The 17531-nt window shown below is 50.0% G+C and overlaps 1 protein-coding gene across 15 annotated transcripts in view; it reads right to left on the bottom strand.

Annotated features, from left to right (window-relative positions):
- Nucleotides 1-17531, bottom strand: part of CNTFR (ciliary neurotrophic factor receptor) — a 171092-nt gene that overhangs the window by 81829 nt on the left and 71732 nt on the right. For 3 of the 15 annotated variants that reach the window (XM_046905245.1, XM_046905247.1, XM_046905246.1), the window contains exon 3: nucleotides 13879-13940. The exons of 9 other annotated variants lie outside the window; for them this stretch is intronic. In XM_046905245.1, coding sequence (XP_046761201.1) covers nucleotides 13879-13923 — 45 coding nt within the window. In that variant the 5' untranslated portion in view covers nucleotides 13924-13940. Of the gene's footprint in view, nucleotides 1-11799; nucleotides 11941-13878; nucleotides 13941-14984; nucleotides 15014-17531 lie in introns of those variants that run through there. 3 more of the 15 variants (XM_046905248.1, XM_040655432.1, XM_040655427.2) reach the window with 3 other exon arrangements.

The following is a 17531-nucleotide window of genomic DNA, read 5'->3' as shown; positions in this document are numbered from 1 at the left end:
TCTCAGCTGGGGAGAAAGATTAGGGCCAAGCTGCCTTATCCCCTGAGGACTCCTACATCTCCACTCTACAGCTGCATTAATTATTTCATCTTAGTCTGGCTTCCTCATTAAGCTAACCTAGACATCCCACGTCTGAGTGACAGCAAGCAAGGCTGCCAGGACCCCAGCCAGCAGCGCTGGAAGCTATAGGTTTGATGTGATTTATGGGGACTAATATTACACATATCTCAAACACGCAATCTTCAGAGGACCTGAGGCTGCCGAGCAGAGCGGATGGATGGAGGAGAGCCCACGCAGGGCCAGCAGCGCAGCATCCGGACTGAGCCCGGGTGTCTGCACCTCACCTGTGCTCTTCAAGGAGGGTTGAGCCTTACTGCAGGACCATTTCCCTGGAGGATGCCTCTGCCACAGCTGCCAGCAGCAGACCGTGGTGTGACAGCAAACATCTGCGCCAGAGCAGACACCGGACAGTCCTTTCGCCCCTCTCCACTGATGAGGGTTTGAGTTCAGCTAATTTTGGGATGAGGCTCCCTGTGGGATGTCTGGCATCCATAGGCTATAACAACGCTGCTCGAGGGCATTAGTCAGATCCCCTTTTTCCAATACTGCCAAATCCGAGGCTTTCGTGTGAATCCGCTGCATTTTGCCTGCTCTGCAAACAAGTGTGTATAAATGCAAGACTTCAGCCCCGTGGAAGTCTCTGGGGAGAATTCAAAGCAATGAAGAATTATGAGTTGCTTTTCTACGAACCCATCAAAAAGAGAAAAAATAACCCAAAAAAACCACCTTGAAAAACCCCACATTACTTTTCAGCCCGGTTTTGCCAGCAGTGCAGGTCTTTTTCCCACAGTCTAAGGAATCAACACATTTTCAAATCACTCCTGCTTATGGTATTGAATATCAGAACACGATTGCCTTTCATTCAGCAGCTGTTTTGGGATACCAAGGGAAAAGGCAGGCAGTCTAAACTTAGCAAAACACGTGGAAAGGGCTTGATGCATTTTAAAACTTGTTGCAGGCAATTGGAAGGGAAGGGAGAGGTCTGCAAGGGCCGTGCGCAATGAGGAGGGTTTGGAGTGAGCAAGGAGAGAAGGAGAGGAGCAGACGGGTTGTGATGGTGGAGTTTAACGGGAACTGAACAACGACCCATTGTGGCCAGCAGCAAGTCCGATGAGAAAGGGATGGAGCAGCATAGCTGCTTTCTGTGGAAAAATGAGCTTTTCTGGAAAGAGCAGCCCAGCAGATCCAGTGCCTAGGATGCTCTCCTGGGGCTGAGCAGGGATGTGAAAGATCCCACTCTGCAGTGCAGCTTGGGTCACAGCATCCCTTCCTGTTTCCTATCTATCGCAGCACTGGCTCAGGCTCCTCAGAAAAATGCCACGTTGAGTGCTCATTTTTTCCAGGAAAATCAGCGTTGTCTCCTGACTCACCCACCTTCATCCTGACATGTGGGATCCCCCAGCATCTCTGTGCTGCTGGTGGGAAGTGGGTAGTGCCAAGAATAAAGCCAGCAGTTCCCTCCCCTTCCTCTCTGCCCAGTTCTGTCCTGGGGATAATGGCACCGCAGCAGCACTGCCGGGCAGGGCGCACACTGCGCTCTTCCCACTCTCGAAGGCAGTTATTTAGCCTCGATGAAGCAATGCTATTATCCCATTTCACAGACGGGGAGCTGCAGAGTGGAGATCCAGCTGGTGCTCAGATGAAGGAGGGAGCCTGCAGGGGAGGAAGGCACCGAGCTCTCCTCTTGCTGGCGGCATCCTCTGCACATCCTCTGCAACCTCTGCTCACCCCCTGCATATCCCCTGCAACCTCTATTCACCCTTTGCAATCTCTGCGCATCCCCTGCATCCTCTGCACATCCCCACCCTGGTGGAACCCCAGAAGCAGTGGGGGCTTGGTGTATTAGAAGGGTAGCAAACGGAGGGAGTAGCAACAGGCTACGGAGGATTAACTAAAAGAAATTTGCTTTGAAGTGTTGGGAGGAGAAAAGCCCTTATTTCCTACCGACTTGCGCCACTTAATCCCCCCTGCGCCGACAGCAATAGTTCTGACCTCCTCCTGCTCATGCCTTGTCCCCTAGCTCACCCGTGGGGAGGTAAGGGGTCCCCAGGGCTTACCCAAAATGAAGGCACTGACCGAGGTCTGCCTTCTCTTGGAGGTGCCTCCCTGGCTGCCAAAGCCTTGTTGCCACTTGGCAGAGAGATCCCAGCACAGCGCCTTGTCCCCATCCCATCCAATCTCTGAGTCACACCTGGCACCCTTGGAGTGACCGCAGAGCCATAATGCCACCAGGTACACATGGAGGCAGGACTGCTGGGCTCCTAACAAAGACAAAGTGCCTCTCTCCTTCCTCCCAGATTGCAAGCAGATGTGTGCTTAAATTACCTGCTGCTGACTACGATGCTTAGCACAGCGCCATAGTGTAGGAGCAGAGTGAAGAAAAATGTGCGAAATGAATGAGGGGAGGATTAGCAGGAATTCAGGCGGCTCTGGAAGGGCAAAGTGTCGCCCTTGCAGAAAACAAATGTCACTTCCTCTGCAAAAATCAGCTGCCCTCAGAAGGAATAAAGCTCGAGCCAAGAGAAGCAGATCCACTTTGAGACATGAAATCCTGCCCTGGTGAGGATGAGGATGTTGGGGGGAAGATAGTGTGTAGTTGGAGCATTCAGGGAGCATACCCCGACAGCCTGCTCTGCCCCCAGGGTGCCACTGGGTGCTGGTAACACTCTCCCAGCTGTGGAGATTGGGTTGCTTGTGGCTTGGACACAACACGTCTGCAAGAAAACAGCCTCAAACAGGGAGAGCTCCTGCAGTACACTTCGCTCAACACGAGCGCGCAGCTCTTTCCACCATCATGCACTGGGCATTGCAAGGGGACAAAGTTGGTTCTCAACTTTTGGGAAAGGAAGGATGCACTACCCAGAAAAGTAATACTCACTGTAGGATATCATGTACAAAGGTACCCAGAAACACTGGGATTTCTCTTCCCATCCTATTTACAGCCACACAAGATCACTGCAAGAGGAAAGCCTGTGAGCAGCCATAAGATGCCAGCATGGCACCAAGAAGAATGCATAAGAATGGGAACCACAGAGAAGCCGACTGTGCTGCACTTGGCTTCCTCTTCCAAAGAAACCCTTCGAGTTAACATGTACGTATGGCTGTACAGCCACACGTGGCTCTGAGCAGCCCCCAGGATGGGCTGCAGGTGCTCGCTCAGCTGGTGAAACCATCAGCATTTTGGCCAGTTCTCTCACGTTCTCTGCCACACAAGGTCACCCACTGTCTGGGAGGGCACCGAAGGCGCCTTCGATCTCCTTACAGCATCCCACGCATCAGGACAACATTCTGAAGGCTGAGCCATAAAAATCCACTCCCTTTCCCCCTTTCTCCCTTTCACTCTCGGCGAGCCCATTGGGGTTCCATATGGCGTCCTGCTTCCCGGCACAGCTCAGCGAGGAGCAGAGTCAGAGCCTGGGCTGCAGAGCACTGCGCCGGGTTCATGTACGGGAAACAGAAGACTGGAAATCTCTGAAGTGCACAGCTGGAATCCACACCCCAGCCGTGCTTTTTCTGAGATATCACATACATTTTTAAAAGCTATCCGGAGAGGGCTCTGCTAAAAAGCAGCTTGGTGGCTCTACAGTGACACTGCTGCCTGCCACGCTGATCTGGACCTTTGAGTATTCCCCAACCCCACAGCCCATACTCATCTGTAGCCTTTGCCCTTGGACTGTGAAATTATTTAAGGACAGGACTGCACATCCTGCTCTGCATTCATGCAGCGCCAGTGACAGAGGAGGGTGGGAAAGGAAGGACATGCTACCCAGAAAAATCAAAGTCACTGGGGGTATCACGTAGCAATGCCATGAAACCAAGGTCCATGGATGCCCTCGGGTTCCTCTCCTTGTCCTTACATACAGCCAACACAAGATGACTGCAAGAGGAAAGCCCATGGGCAGACATAAGATTCCGATGTGGCAGCAAGAAGAATGCAAAAGAACAGGAACCACGGCAGCACTCATCTATCTCTCATACCACATACCTGTTGTCTTCCCATTTCAAAGCTCCTACAACAGCAACTATATGTCTGTCAACTGCTTAATCACGATGTCTTTCTGCTACATGGGATCCAACCACCTTTGGGGCTCCATTCCTGCCTTCACCTTAAACCCAACAAGCCCCACTGTCTGCAAGCTGCTCCCACGAGCACCATCAGCTGGGAATTCCAGGTAGATTGACACAAGACATTCCATTTCCAATTGAAACCATTACCCTTAAAGCCCAATTAGAAATTCAAGGCTCAACTCTGCCATAGCATTTCATTTTGGCCAGTGTCTTGCAGATAAACATTCCCCTTCCTATCTCCCCTGTGTTTCACAGACACAGGAGGGGTTTGGCCAAATCCAGACCCAGATGTCGGACTTGATCGTTACTGATCCCATCCAACTCAGGTTATTCTACGATTCTATGCTTTAGGAGTATCTCTGATAAAAATCAGTGCCAAGGCCCCACATGCAAAGCACTCACCATGCCAGGACATGAGGCAGGTCCCCTGCACCCCATATGGAAAAACGCACCCAAAAGCATAGGGCGGGGGGCTTCCTGCAGCACTGGAGGGCAGCAGGGATGGTCACCACCTTCAGCTCCCACACACTGTGCTCACACAATCCAACCCCTCCCTGCTGCCTCCCAGCCCTCTCAGAAGACTTTTGGGAGAACCCAGGACCCCTCGCCACCCGGCCTCCCTCCCACAACGAGATGGGAAACCCATTAAACACTGCGAGCAACGAAGTCTCCACTGCTGCTCCCCGGAGGCACTTTCATAGTCAACTTGAGGAAATTGTTCCTGATATCCAGCCTAAATTTCCCTTTGTTGATTTTCAGTTCAGCAGCGGAAAGGTGGGAGCTGTAATGAGACAAGCGGGGCCGCTGCAGGGGAAGGAGCCGTCAGTTTGAGCGAGGCAATGCACAGAGCAGTGGTTTAAGTGGAGCAGCTATTGTGAAAATCCCAGAATCCTGCAAACTTGGGATGGAAAAGGTCTATTAGCTTTCCCAATGGACTAACACGAGATTGTTCCCCCATTTTCTAATGTCTCTCCCGGTCCAGCTATTTGATTGGGACCAGAGCTCTGCAGAAATATGATGGGTTGGCTCTTTCTTGTTTTTCCTTTTTTTTTTTTTTTTTTTTTTTTTTGTATAAATGAATTGCTGCACGTGGAATAAAATGTTGGGCTTTATGGCCAGATTTTGCAGCTTCATCCAAGGGCAATTTTTTTGCTGATGTGTACGTTTCTTCTTCTGCCCTGCAACACTCCCTCTTACTCTTCTGGCACATCAGCCAGGGCACGATGAGTGCAGAGCTGGAAGGCTGTGTTTGCAGATAGGAGCTTTTCCGAGTGAGAAAAATGACTCAGAATTGCTTTCCAGGATAGGGCTGCTGCTCAGCAAGGCACTGCCCACCTCAGATGCTCCCTCTCTGGACCCAGTGGGATGCTGCGCAGCACTCCAGCACCAGCAGAAGTTTGCTGCTTATGAAGCCAAAGCCAATCTTCTCTTTTTTTCTTCCATCAGGGTTTGCATCAGCATTTTGCCTGTAAACGGATACCTCTGCCCAGGACAGAGACGGGGCTCCCTCTGGAAACAGAGGAATCAAAGACCTCGACTGCACGGCGCAAACCTCCCACCGGCAGATGTTTGCCTTAATCGCATGCCGTCTTCCTAAATGTCAGGTGCCTGTGTGGCAGCAGGAGGGCACTTTCTCCACTCTGCTTTTATGACTTGCAAATGCAACGTGGCCGTGCACTCCCTGGAAATGTCAGCTCCGTTTTCCCGAGGACCTGCCATCTGTCAGCACGGAGAGGAGAGGAGAGGAGAGGAGAGGAGAGGAGAGGAGAGGAGAGGAGAGGAGAGGAGAGGAGAGGAGAGGAGAGGAGAGGAGAGGAGAGGAGAGGAGAGGAGAGGAGAGGAGAGGAGAGGAGAGGAGAGGAGAGGAGAGGAGAGGAGAGGAGAGGAGAGGAGAGGAGAGGAGAGGAGAGGAGAGGAGAGAAGGGTGATGGGATGGATGGCAGGGCAGTGCCGTGACCCCCTCACCGGGCACCAACACTGCGTCCCCACGTGCTACCGTGACATTTGCACACTGAGTGCCAGGCACCGCCAAGCAGAGCACTGGGGGGATTAACACCTATCCCACATCCCAGCGGCTTCACCGCCGTGAACTCTGCATCCCCGCAGTGCACCCAAGGGAGAAAGCCTCAGCACAGCCCCAAGAATCAAATGCAGACGGCGGCATGCAGCAGTCTGATCCCCGCCGGTCATTTCCTGATGCGGGAGCGCTGATCGGAGGTCGGAGCGGGCTTTTCACCCTGAGACACATGTTAGCTTTCAGACTGCGTCTGCCTGGGTCTTTGGACTGAAGAAGGGATGGGGCAGCAGCGCAGCTCCCCGGGTCTCTGCTGACCTGGAGGGAAAAGCCCCCGCTCACTGCGGTTGGATAATGACAGGCTGTGAAAGCTTAAATACGACAGAGCCACACCACAACAGAAAAAGCCCCAAGCCCTAACCACTCCGGCTTTGTTGCAGGGTTTAACGGCAGGAAAAAAAGCGGAGCAGAGGGAAATGAAACAGAGACTTTCTCCATCTCCTTCCTAAATACTCTGCGTTGCACGGTACATTGCAACTTTGGGATGTGGCAGAACACCAACTGCATTTTATGTGTTGCAAAACCACCTCCTCCGTGGCAGCTGAGATTTCAAGCGTAAGCTCCAGCCTTGGTAATATTTTTCACATATTGAGTCACCGCTGACTCTGAAAATAACAAGGGAAAAGGTCTGGGATTTCAAAGATTTTAATGCCTGGCCGAATCTGCTGAGAGCTGGGATAGCCCCGCTCTGCCCCTCTGTTTTGATCCCGACTTCATCTCGATGCGGGGATGCCTGGGACAAAGCAGTGCAGCCCTCCTCAGGAATCCCTGAGGCATAAAAGCGTGGCTGATGAGGTGACCCCAATGTTATTTACCACCCCCGAGGCAGGATGGCTTTCACAGACCCCTTTTTCCCATTATGGCAAAATTCAAGGCAGGTTCATAGCCTTCGCCTCTAAATGCCGACATACCCCAAAATGCACAGGGAGCAACATCCCACTGGTGGGAGCAAAGCAAGAAAGACAGAGGGATGGGGGAAAAGGGGACTACTCCTCACCAGCTGACACGGTTCCTTTGGATTGTCCTTAAACCTGAAGGTCTACCTCCCCAGGACACTTTCCCAGATAAATTATTCAATTCCCCGCTCTCCTCCTTCTCAGCACGGGAGTAACTGTCTCTGATAGCCCTTATTTGCTAAATGAAACACTCCTTGAAGGCTCCCCACAATAACATTTGCACAGAAAATTGACATTCTTCCTCCTTCCCCTCAGCCCGATGCTGTTTGTTTGTGAGTTAATAACTTGGATGCTTGGCTGAGCTATTGATCCCTCCTCGGCACAGCCGTTCTTTTGGGTACAAAATACACAAAAATAAAATAATGAGCTGGCAATGGCAAAATGATCTCAGCGCTGCAAGGTGCTCCTTCCTAGCCCCAGCCATACAAGGCTGGATTTACTTCCCTATCCCTCTCCTTCATCCTCATGGTGCGGATGGGTTGATGGCTGGACTAGGTGATCTCAGTGGTCTTTTCCGACCTTAACAATTCCACAGTTCTAAGGAAGCCACATTCTTGCAGGTGGAGCGCTACCTTTCATGGCCTCAGATTAACATTTAGCATTAAATACTTGTTACCCAACCAGGCATGATGATGCTTGCTCTTTCCTCCCTGTGTAAAGCCCGATGGCACTTCCAATTTGGTAGCTTTCTGCCACCATGTGTCCCTTCTGACAAAACCAAACTGCTCAGCAGGAATGAGGCAATGGGAAGGAAACCTTGCAGAAAGCTATTAAAGCAGTTCTCTCCAACTTCGCACTTTGGGCTTTGTGATAAGCCCTGGACCTGGGCTAAATGCAGAATAGTGCTCCTTGGCTTCACCCTATCCAACCCAATAGAAGTCAATCGGGAGAGGTCCTCCCTCCGATATCCACCATCATCATGAAAGCTGATGATGAGCTGGGAGTGGTACCTAATGATCCTTATGTTTCCTTTCCAGTTCAGGATCACAGAACCACAGAAGCACAGAACCATGTGAGTCAGAAGGAACCATCAAAAGTCAACTGACCCAACTCTCCTGCAACAAACAGGGACACCTACAGCTCCACCAGGTGCTCAGAGCCCCTCCAGCCTGACCTTGAGCATCTCCAGGGATGGTGAAGCCATCAAATCTCTGGGCAACCTGTCCCAGTGCCTCACCACTACTGCTGTTTTGTATTGTGATATTCTATTATTCTACGAAAGCCAATAAAAGGAAACGGTTAACAGCACTGCAGTGCCTTCATCAACCCCAGAACAGCTCCGGGATCAGCAGGGCATCACACCACCTCTCCCTGAGGATCCTCACCCATGCACCTACTTTGTATTTTCGCTTTGCAATCTGCTCACATGCCTTCAACTAATTGTTCTTCAGACTGCTCTTTCAGGGGAGATTTTCATGGCAAACAATCAATTTTCCCAAGCTGCATTTTCCTTCGAACCTTTTGATGTCTGGGAAAATAACAGGCAACCTCAACACACGGCTGAGTATCAGGCGAGGGCTGGGAAGCACTAAGCGGAAATGCATTTAGTTGTCTGGGTCAAAAACCATTTCCTTTGTTAAATGATTATTATTGTTCCAAGAGGATTTCAGTGGGAATTGAGGGTGCTTAGATAGATGGATTCACAGGTTTGCTGAGCTTCTATAAGGGTCTCTATATCCTCCACCATAATTCTACATCATAACTTCCAACACCAATAACTCTTCTATGACTCCCAACAGATATTCCTGTGCCTTCCAAAGCAATAACTTCTCAATGAACTCCAGACCTGCCAAATCGACTGTTTTCCCCCTGCGGACGTCTGCTTTTTGGCCCTTCTCACAGCCCCCCTGGGAACCCTGACCCATTTACCTCCCCTTCTGGTTCCAAGCTGAGCGCGGGGGGAGATGAGATCAGAAAGCGATCTGCATCGTATGTCAAGAAATAGCTCTGGTACTAAAAGGTTGCAGTCAGCTCCCATTTTCCTGACTGCTCTCATCATCCCGGGACGCAGCCCGCGCTCCCGACCTGCTCGCACAGGCGGCTCCCAGCGATCCCTTCCTTCCCCCGCGCTCCGAGGATCGCTCATTTCTTCCCACTCCTACCTGCAAATTGCTATGAGCGCCTCTCGGCTCTCCCCTGGAGGAACGGCTGAGGTTACTCGCCGGGGTAGAGAACAAACACTTTAATAAGAAATAAATTGCAGCGCATTTCTTGGGTCGCCAAGCCTCCGGGTTCATGCACAAGAGCACAGAGCCGCTACCTTTCTGGGCACTTGATCTTAACGATGTGTTAATTAAGCTAAGGTTAGAGTCGCTCGTTACCTAATTACTTTTGTTTCTATAACAGTAATGCTCAGAGGCCTCAATCAGGAACAGGGTTTCTTTTTCTTTTTCTTTTTCTTTTTCTTTTTCTTTTTCTTTTCTTTTCTTTTCTTTTCTTTTCTTTTCTTTTCTTTTCTTTTCTTTTCTTTTCTTTTCTTTTCTTTTCTTTTCTTTTCTTTTCTTTTCTTTTCTTTTCTTTTCTTTTCTTTTCTTTTCTTCTCTTCTCTTCTCTTCTCTTTTTTCTTTTCTTTTCTTTTTTCCTTTCTTTTCTTTTTCTTTCCTTTTTCCCTCCCTCTCCTTTTAAGTCACAAATTATTTCAAGATCTGGTAAAAATAAATGCACAAAAGCAGGCTCTGCCTCTTTCCAGGGGATTTTGCTCTGCAAGGGAAGAAAGGTCTCAACAGTGTGTTTGAATCAAAAACGAACATATGCAAGAGGGGAAGAATGATACACTTCAAAAGCCATCCATCCGTCCGTCCGTCCGTCCATCCGTCCCCTTTTTTTTTGTTGTTGTTGTTGTTGAAAGGATTTCTCTTAAACAACGAAAAAAACCCCAAATGCCCTATTCCACAGTGCTAGGTGCTGCACGGGCAACGTTTGTACTGCAAAGTGAATACGGAGCAAGCTCCAAGGCTGCCCAAAGGAGGATGGAGGAAGGATAAGCGATCTGGCTCCGGTGTGGGGCTCTCCGGTTGCTATCCCGTCTGCTGAACTCCTCTGAGCACTGGGGCCAGGGCTACTCTTGGGTCATCCCCATCCTCATTGCCCCCTTCAGCTTGGCTGGGTGCAGAGCATCCCATCCTGATGCCCCGGGAATATCGTTCCCATATTCCCACTCTTTCCCAGCCGAGGGAAAACGAGGCATAGAAACCTCTCAGCATTATGGCAAGAGAGCGAAACTCTTTTAGCAGGGCAGGCACCTCTGAGCATCGCATCCTTGCTGGGAGCTCAGGGCGTGCATTGCCCAGCTGTCCCGCGGATGACCTGGGTTTGTAAAGATGCCATCACGCCCACACTATCCAATTACTAGGAAACAATTAAGCTGGTGGTGCACCTCATAACCACCATGGAGAAAGGGGAAAGGGAGCCACCTGCTCAGTGCAGAGCCTGATTTCGGTGGTTGATTTTAACCAAATGGGGCATTATTTATTTATTTATTTATTTATGCTTGTTTTTCAGCTCAAACCGTCCTGCATGGTTATCGGACACTTCCTAAAGCTGCTTGAAAATTTCATTACAGCACGAGACTTCTAAAAGCCATCAGTGTTTCCCTGCCTTGTGCTGAAACTGTCACTTCCCTTCGCCTTCACTGCTGCTATCCTCACTGGGACAGAGCCGGCTCTTTCCCGAAACTTAACCCTTAACTTTGGAAAACCTCCAGGAAAAAAACAAAAAAAAAACAGGGAGGGGGGGAAAGCCATTTTGTAAGATGAAGGCTTCAGAGAGGTACAGCTGTGCCAAGGAGAGAAATGGCTCAGGAAAACAGAGCAAAAGGCAGCTTTTCTGCAGAGCACAGTGTCCCTCATTACAGCCCGTCCCACCTGCGCTCGCTTTGCAGCGGTCTGGTGGCACAAGGCGATGCCGGCACACACGCAGTGATTTATTCGGGGGCTCTGGCACGGGGGCTCTAAGCAGGAAGGAGCCGCACAACTGCACTAATTGTCCGCCGAACATCTGTCTCTCCCCTACTACCGCGGGGCCGGATGAGTCCTTCTGCATAACTGAGGATTAGCACTGGGAAAGATTTTGTTGACTGCGTGATTTTGTATGGGAGGAGGGAAAAGAAATCCTGCAGGCTCTCCCGGAGTGATGTATTTCAGGGTGAGCTCTGCAGGGGCAGGAGGGGAATTTGTGAAGACGGAGCCAGCAGTGGGTACTTACCCCGCTGTGAGTGGGGAGATTTAAGACGTTACTCCAAACCAATGGCATCAGGATACACTGTTTTTATGCAGAAATAAACTTCACAGAGGACGAAAACAAGGCAGAGCTTTATGCTGATGCCCCACCCCCCCCACCCCCAGGTGGGGAAAGCAGATAATCTGACACCACACCATTGGCTTGAATGCGAAAGAAAGTCCAGCCTCCCTTAGGCTGCTTCTCCTTGCCCCCAAAATCATCAAACTTCCAGGTGCAGTGTGGTCCCTATGGGAGCTCTGCAGCTCCTGATGTTCTCCCAGAGCTCTCTCAATGGCCAGCAAGGCAAGGGACCCCAAATAAACTGGAGCATTTCCTTCAGTACAGGCTACAGAAGCAACCTTGACCCTGAGGGAATTGGATGGGGGTGGAGATGTGCCCCTCTGTGCTCTGCATCCTACTGACCTTGTCCTGCAGGAGTGAGGAAGAGTTCATCCGTCTCTGCGTGACAGCCACCACCTTCATGAACAAGGCTTGTGGAAACCCAAGTACAAAAAGCCCGACAGAAGCCCGAACAACAAACCAGTGAAGAGCAACAAATTCCCCGCTGTTTAATTAGCGCAAATGTCTTGTGAGCTCAGAATTCTCTTTTTTTTTTTTCCCTTCAGGAACACCACGGGCTAGCAACTCACACTGTAACACAAACAAAATGTCCCTTAAAATCAATTGGTGCTTTTGGCCAAGCGAAAACTGTTGGGATTTCCAAATATGGCCCCTGGGAACATCAGCCCAAGCATTCTTGGGAAGCATCTTGGAGCCTGAACTGTCTCCCAAGAATAAAAACGTTCAGTCCAGCACGACAAAAGAGCCATCACATGACAATAACTATCACACAAGCGCACAAATTAAGCAATCAATCAAAAGTGCAATACCCCAGAAAACAATAGCGAGTGGTGCACATCATACTGACAACGGGTGAGCAAACCTGACCCGCGATTGCCTCCCTTCACGCATGGGCTATTGTGCTCCCTTCTGCACAGACATCACAGTGACCAAGAGTTTCTTTAGCTTTGGCCTTTCTATCAAAGCTTGGGGAGCTGTAACCTTTCTTTCCTGGAGAGAACACAGGTATCCGTCCTCCAGCAAAAGCATTTGTTCTGGGCTCGGCTGCGATATAAATCAGTGGTTATTCCATGGGGACGTGACGGAGCAAAAATCAGACGTAAAATCTGCCAGACGGCGAGAAACGAGCTCGAAACTGTTGCCGTCTCTCCCAAGTTAGGGAGGAATTCCTGTCTTAAAGATTTGGGATCGCGTGCGTGCGCGCAGCTTAACATAATGATGTCTCCTGGGCAAAAGGAGAGGGAAGAATCTATCAGATCTCCCGTGACTTCTCATCTCCCATCTCATCTAACTGCACCCTGCTTCAAAGAGGCACCGCCTGCCCCGCTCTGCACCGCACCGGGGATGCTGGGGATGGCCATGCTGCTTCCACGGCACTGCCATTCCCACCCAGATGTGTTTGTGAGCTGATAGGGCGCACAGCTGAGTTTTTGCAAGTGTGTTTTAAAAATCATATCTTGCTGGCAGGCAGCTTGCAGACAGCACACGGGGCCAAATCCCATGAATAAATTGCTCGGAGCGAGTGGTTTGACGCGCCATTATTCACAACTAATGCAGCCCTAGTAAACAGAAAATGGAGGCCAAATCTGCCGGCATAGACGCCACTGACCTCATCTGTTTTCATCCTATTTGCTGAGCAGAATCAGAGCAGAGGAGAGCTACCACCATCCTCTAAAAGGAGAAAGGGGCAAAAAGCACCTCCTAGTTTTTACAGGACCAAGTGGGAGTCTGGACAGCAAGGACGAGAGCTGAACCCATGAGCAGAGCAGAAGGTCAGTCTCAGTGGTGCATGGACAAACAAAACCAAGCTTTCCCTGCCTTGCAAAGAGCACTGTTTGCATGACCAGGATGGGAAGCAGCCAGTGGAGAAGTCAAGACACCTACAGCCTCCACAGGATAATGCTCAACCTCCCATTTCCCAAGGAGCATGTCCAAGCCAGTGCAATGCTCATGATGCTTATCTCCCATCCAGCCAAATGCCCACAGCACCATTTTCCTCAGCTTTTTGGGAGCTGGGATATGAGACGACAAGGCAAGGAGCAGACACAGCTCTTAGATTATTTTGCACACCGACATCCAGCAGAAGTCTCTGCCAGGGCACACTCTATGAGCAGCAAAGCATCCCAAATGCAGAACAGAAGAGAGACCTCAAAGAAGCGCAAGGCTGCTGATGCTGATGCCTCCAAAGCAGCAACTGCTTGCAAGAAGCTGAAGGTTACAAACCATGTCGTGGTCACGCTATTTCTTATGTTCTTTACAGCCTACATATATCTCAATTTGGGCAACATGTAGAGAAATGGTGAAGCCGGTTGTGATCACTCTTCCTTAGCTTCCTTTCCTGAATAACACAAAATTTAATGACATTTCAGCTGCAATCGGCTTCCACCGCAAAGAGCCCTGATCAGCACCTCCAGAATTTACCTTCGGGGAGAGCCGAGCCATTGACCTGCAGGCTGCTACATTCATCTCGAGTGCAAAAATTTCTGTGAATGACAACAAAAATTTATTACTCTGTTTAAAAGTTACAGCCCATTAAAAAATTGCCCTGATTTGAATCATTGACTTTTCAAAATAAATACTATTCTTTCATCAATAAGCTCAAAAAATAAGCTAACCACAAAACCCTTTGGAAAAAAAGAAACATAAAAATGATATCTTTACACATTAATAACATTTATTGATCTAACTGTAAGCATATGTCCACATATATAATTTCACCAGATCGCCCATCAATAATACTCTACACTTTTCGTATTAAACTCTGCTATTCCCATGAAACCAAAATCCTGAGCATTTTGCTAAAAAGGCCCTTGCTATTTAAAAGCACAATGGCCGCATCTGAAAGTATTAACACGAAGACCATATTTGGCTACGCAGACCAATATTAACCACTCACCACAGGAACGGGGCAGAGCTGTAGGAACCTCAGAAAACAGAGGTTTTCTGTTGGATATTATTATGGATAAAAACAACAGCGCTTTCTCCGACCCCTTTTGCTGTGCTCCTAATTACAAAACTCTGGGGCGGGTCATTTCTTGGTGGGGTGACCCAATATCTCCTCTGCAAAGAAGCCAGGCGCATCCTCACGCAGCCCCATGGAAAGGTCTGAATGCTTTCTGCACGGCAGCAGCCTGCTGGAGAAGCACCTCAGCGCCCCGGATGAGGATTAACGCTCTCTAATCTGTTTATTAACGCTTTGAAGAGGGCTGAGCAACGAGGAGGAAAAACTGGCAGATGACAATATTATTTGGGCTAATCAAGAGTATGACGGATGGCACAGCCCTTCAAAGCACGAGGCAGCGAGGGAGCCCGGCGTGGTGATAAATGCAAGGCATTGCTCGCTGCAAGGAGTGTTCTGAACTAATCACACACGTTGCTGCAGTCTAAATTAGCTGAAACCAGCCAGCAAAGTGATGTCAGCCTTCGCTCTGCAGCCGCTGCTCAAATGGCAAACAAAATGTTAGGTTATGTATGAAGGTAGAGGATTATAAAATACGTGACGACGTAAATCAATGGTGAGGCCTTACCTGGAATGCTTCAATCAATTCTGGATATCCTGCATATAAAAACAAAAAACAAAAACAAAAACAAAAACAAAAAACAAACAGGCAGAGGAAAAAGGTTTCTGCTCAACGACGGGCAATAAAAGCAATGAGATGTAGAGAAAGAGCAGAGTGCGAGACTGAGAAGTTGGAGTATTTAATTTGAGAAGGAGGTGGATAAACAGGAAGAGGAAGGAGGGGTGGTGAGCAGCAAAAGGCAGCAGTGAATGCTCCTGTTTACCCTCGTGTATCGCCAGGGCAGAAGAAGAGTTCACGAAACTGAAAAGGGAAGGCACTTGAGGATGATCTATTTATACACAGGTGCAGAACCAGCCCCAAGCATTGCACGGCCCTAGGCAAGAGTGACTAAAATGCTTCGAGGATAACTGCAGATGTCCCTGCTCACTGCAGGGCAGTTGGACTTGACGGCCTTTAAGGGTCCTTTTCAACTCAAATGATTTGTCTGTGATTCTGTGCCTGAGAAGACCTGGAGGTACACGGTAGCACCATTGTATGCTGGGGGGAAGAGAACAAGAGCAGCACCACCCCTGTGTGCAGCATGAGGTCCTGCAGATCCAACCCACATCCAGCCAGAACACAACTCACCATGGCAGGGTGCGCTCTCAGCTGGGCGCAGCCAGTGGTGAGCACACAGCCTAAGGCAGGCAGGCTCCCTGCTACAACTCCGAGCAGCACCTGGTTTATTCCATTTGCTTCCTTTCTTTCCATCCCTCCCTCAGCCCTACATGAGGGGCATGGCATCCAGAGCATCCTCACGGACCCCATGACAACCACAGCTTGTGGTGGGGAAACTGAGGCAGGGAGCAGTCCCGGCGCCATTGGGATGCTCCACAACACCACGCTCCATGCATCCCCGCTGCAGCCCGAAGCCATGGCTGTCTCAGGGTGGATGGGTTGGTTCAAGTCCCCGTGCATCTCTCCATCTCTCCCCTCCCCATTTTTCCGAAGGCCGGTGATTTCCCAGCTGATGAACACATTACCACCTCATTCGGCAACGCCTTGGAGGCGCTCACGTTTCAGGCTCCGGCGAGAAAAAGATGAAGTATGAAAATCCCTTTCCTTTCCAATCCAGTCCTCCCAGCACCGGCCAAGGAGCTAATGTGAAGCGTCTCAGAAAACACACAAAAAAACACCGGACGCGAGAGGCCGCGCCGAAGTCGCACCATATGCAGGTGTCGGGGAGAAAGGTCTCCCGTCTCCCACGCCAGGATGCTATCTCCATCCCTCAAAACCTGCTGCCAGGGACCGAGCAAAGAAGCAGTGCAGGATGTGACCTGGGACCTGTTTGCAACTCACTGTCACTTTCATCCCAGGCTCAGCAGGGAAACGCGCAGTCCCCGTGCCATGGGAGCAAGGCGTTGGGTCAGGCCAAAGTAAATCATCGGCCCAAAGATGACAGACCTTCCTGTGAACAACTGCATCTTCATCAAAGATGGGACAGTTAAAACTCACGGCTACATCCGCAGCCAGCAGCTCTGGATGCACCATTGGGATATACTTTGGAAAACACAAGGTGAGTGTCCACGGCCAATGGAGAAGACCAATGCTCCCTCCTCCTTCCTCCACTCCAGGCCGAACAGGCTCCGCTTTGCTCAAGGCTAAACAGGTTTTCTACAGACATTTGCTCACCCCCAGTTTCACAGATAAGCGATGCTGGAAGAAAATCACCCTGCCACAGCTGATGCAAAAGAAAACAGGACAGAGGTTTGTTTAGTGGCGACAGCCCAGTTCCTGCCTGTTTGACATTTGCTCCAAACCAGTGAACTGCACGGCACTTGAACTTTTGTTTAGACAGATAGGCCTGTGTATTTAGAAATCCTTGAAACTCATCCATCTGCAAAGACAGCAACTCCCGATAATGCAAAAGCTCCAGCCGGGATGCTGAGCTCAGCAGATCTCTCTACAAATGATTCCTATTAAAGTAAAAAATTACAATGCAAGCATCTATTAGACAATCCATGCCTGACATAAAAAAGGAATTAAAAAAACATAATATGTTCATGCCAGCCATCCTTATAGACCACGGAGGAGCTCAAACAAGGCACTGGGACACCCGTGCTCAATTGTCTGCCTGCGTCCCCAGTCCACTCAGAGCCATGCACCCTCCATCCTGCCTGTGCACAGCCATGCTGACGGGATCTGCCCTGATCCTCACCTCCTCTAATGACAGAGACCCCAGCCACCTCCCCTAGTGGTCACATCAGACACCCACCCAGCCCTCCCATAAGGAACAAACCTCCAGGAGTTCTGCTTGAACCAGCATTACATTTGGGGTTTGGTGCCCCACGGACATGGGAGAGGGTTTTCCATGGTGTTCCTCGCATCTCCAAAAACTGATGGTATTTTTTTTTTCTTTGCTGACCCATGGTGACAGGGATGCGGGGCATGCACAGGTCCCAAGCTGATTGGTCCCCCACCAGCATCAGCAGAGAACAGACAAACTCAGTGCAGGCACCAAGTGCAATCACTGGTTCCTGTCCCACCACCACAAGCACTGAAATACGACCAAAA

This window comes from Gallus gallus, chromosome Z (genome assembly GCF_016699485.2).
Source record: "Gallus gallus isolate bGalGal1 chromosome Z, bGalGal1.mat.broiler.GRCg7b, whole genome shotgun sequence".
NCBI lineage: Eukaryota > Metazoa > Chordata > Aves > Galliformes > Phasianidae > Gallus > Gallus gallus.
Note: the sequence above shows the minus strand (reverse complement) of the source record. Positions and strands in the feature narration are given on the sequence as shown.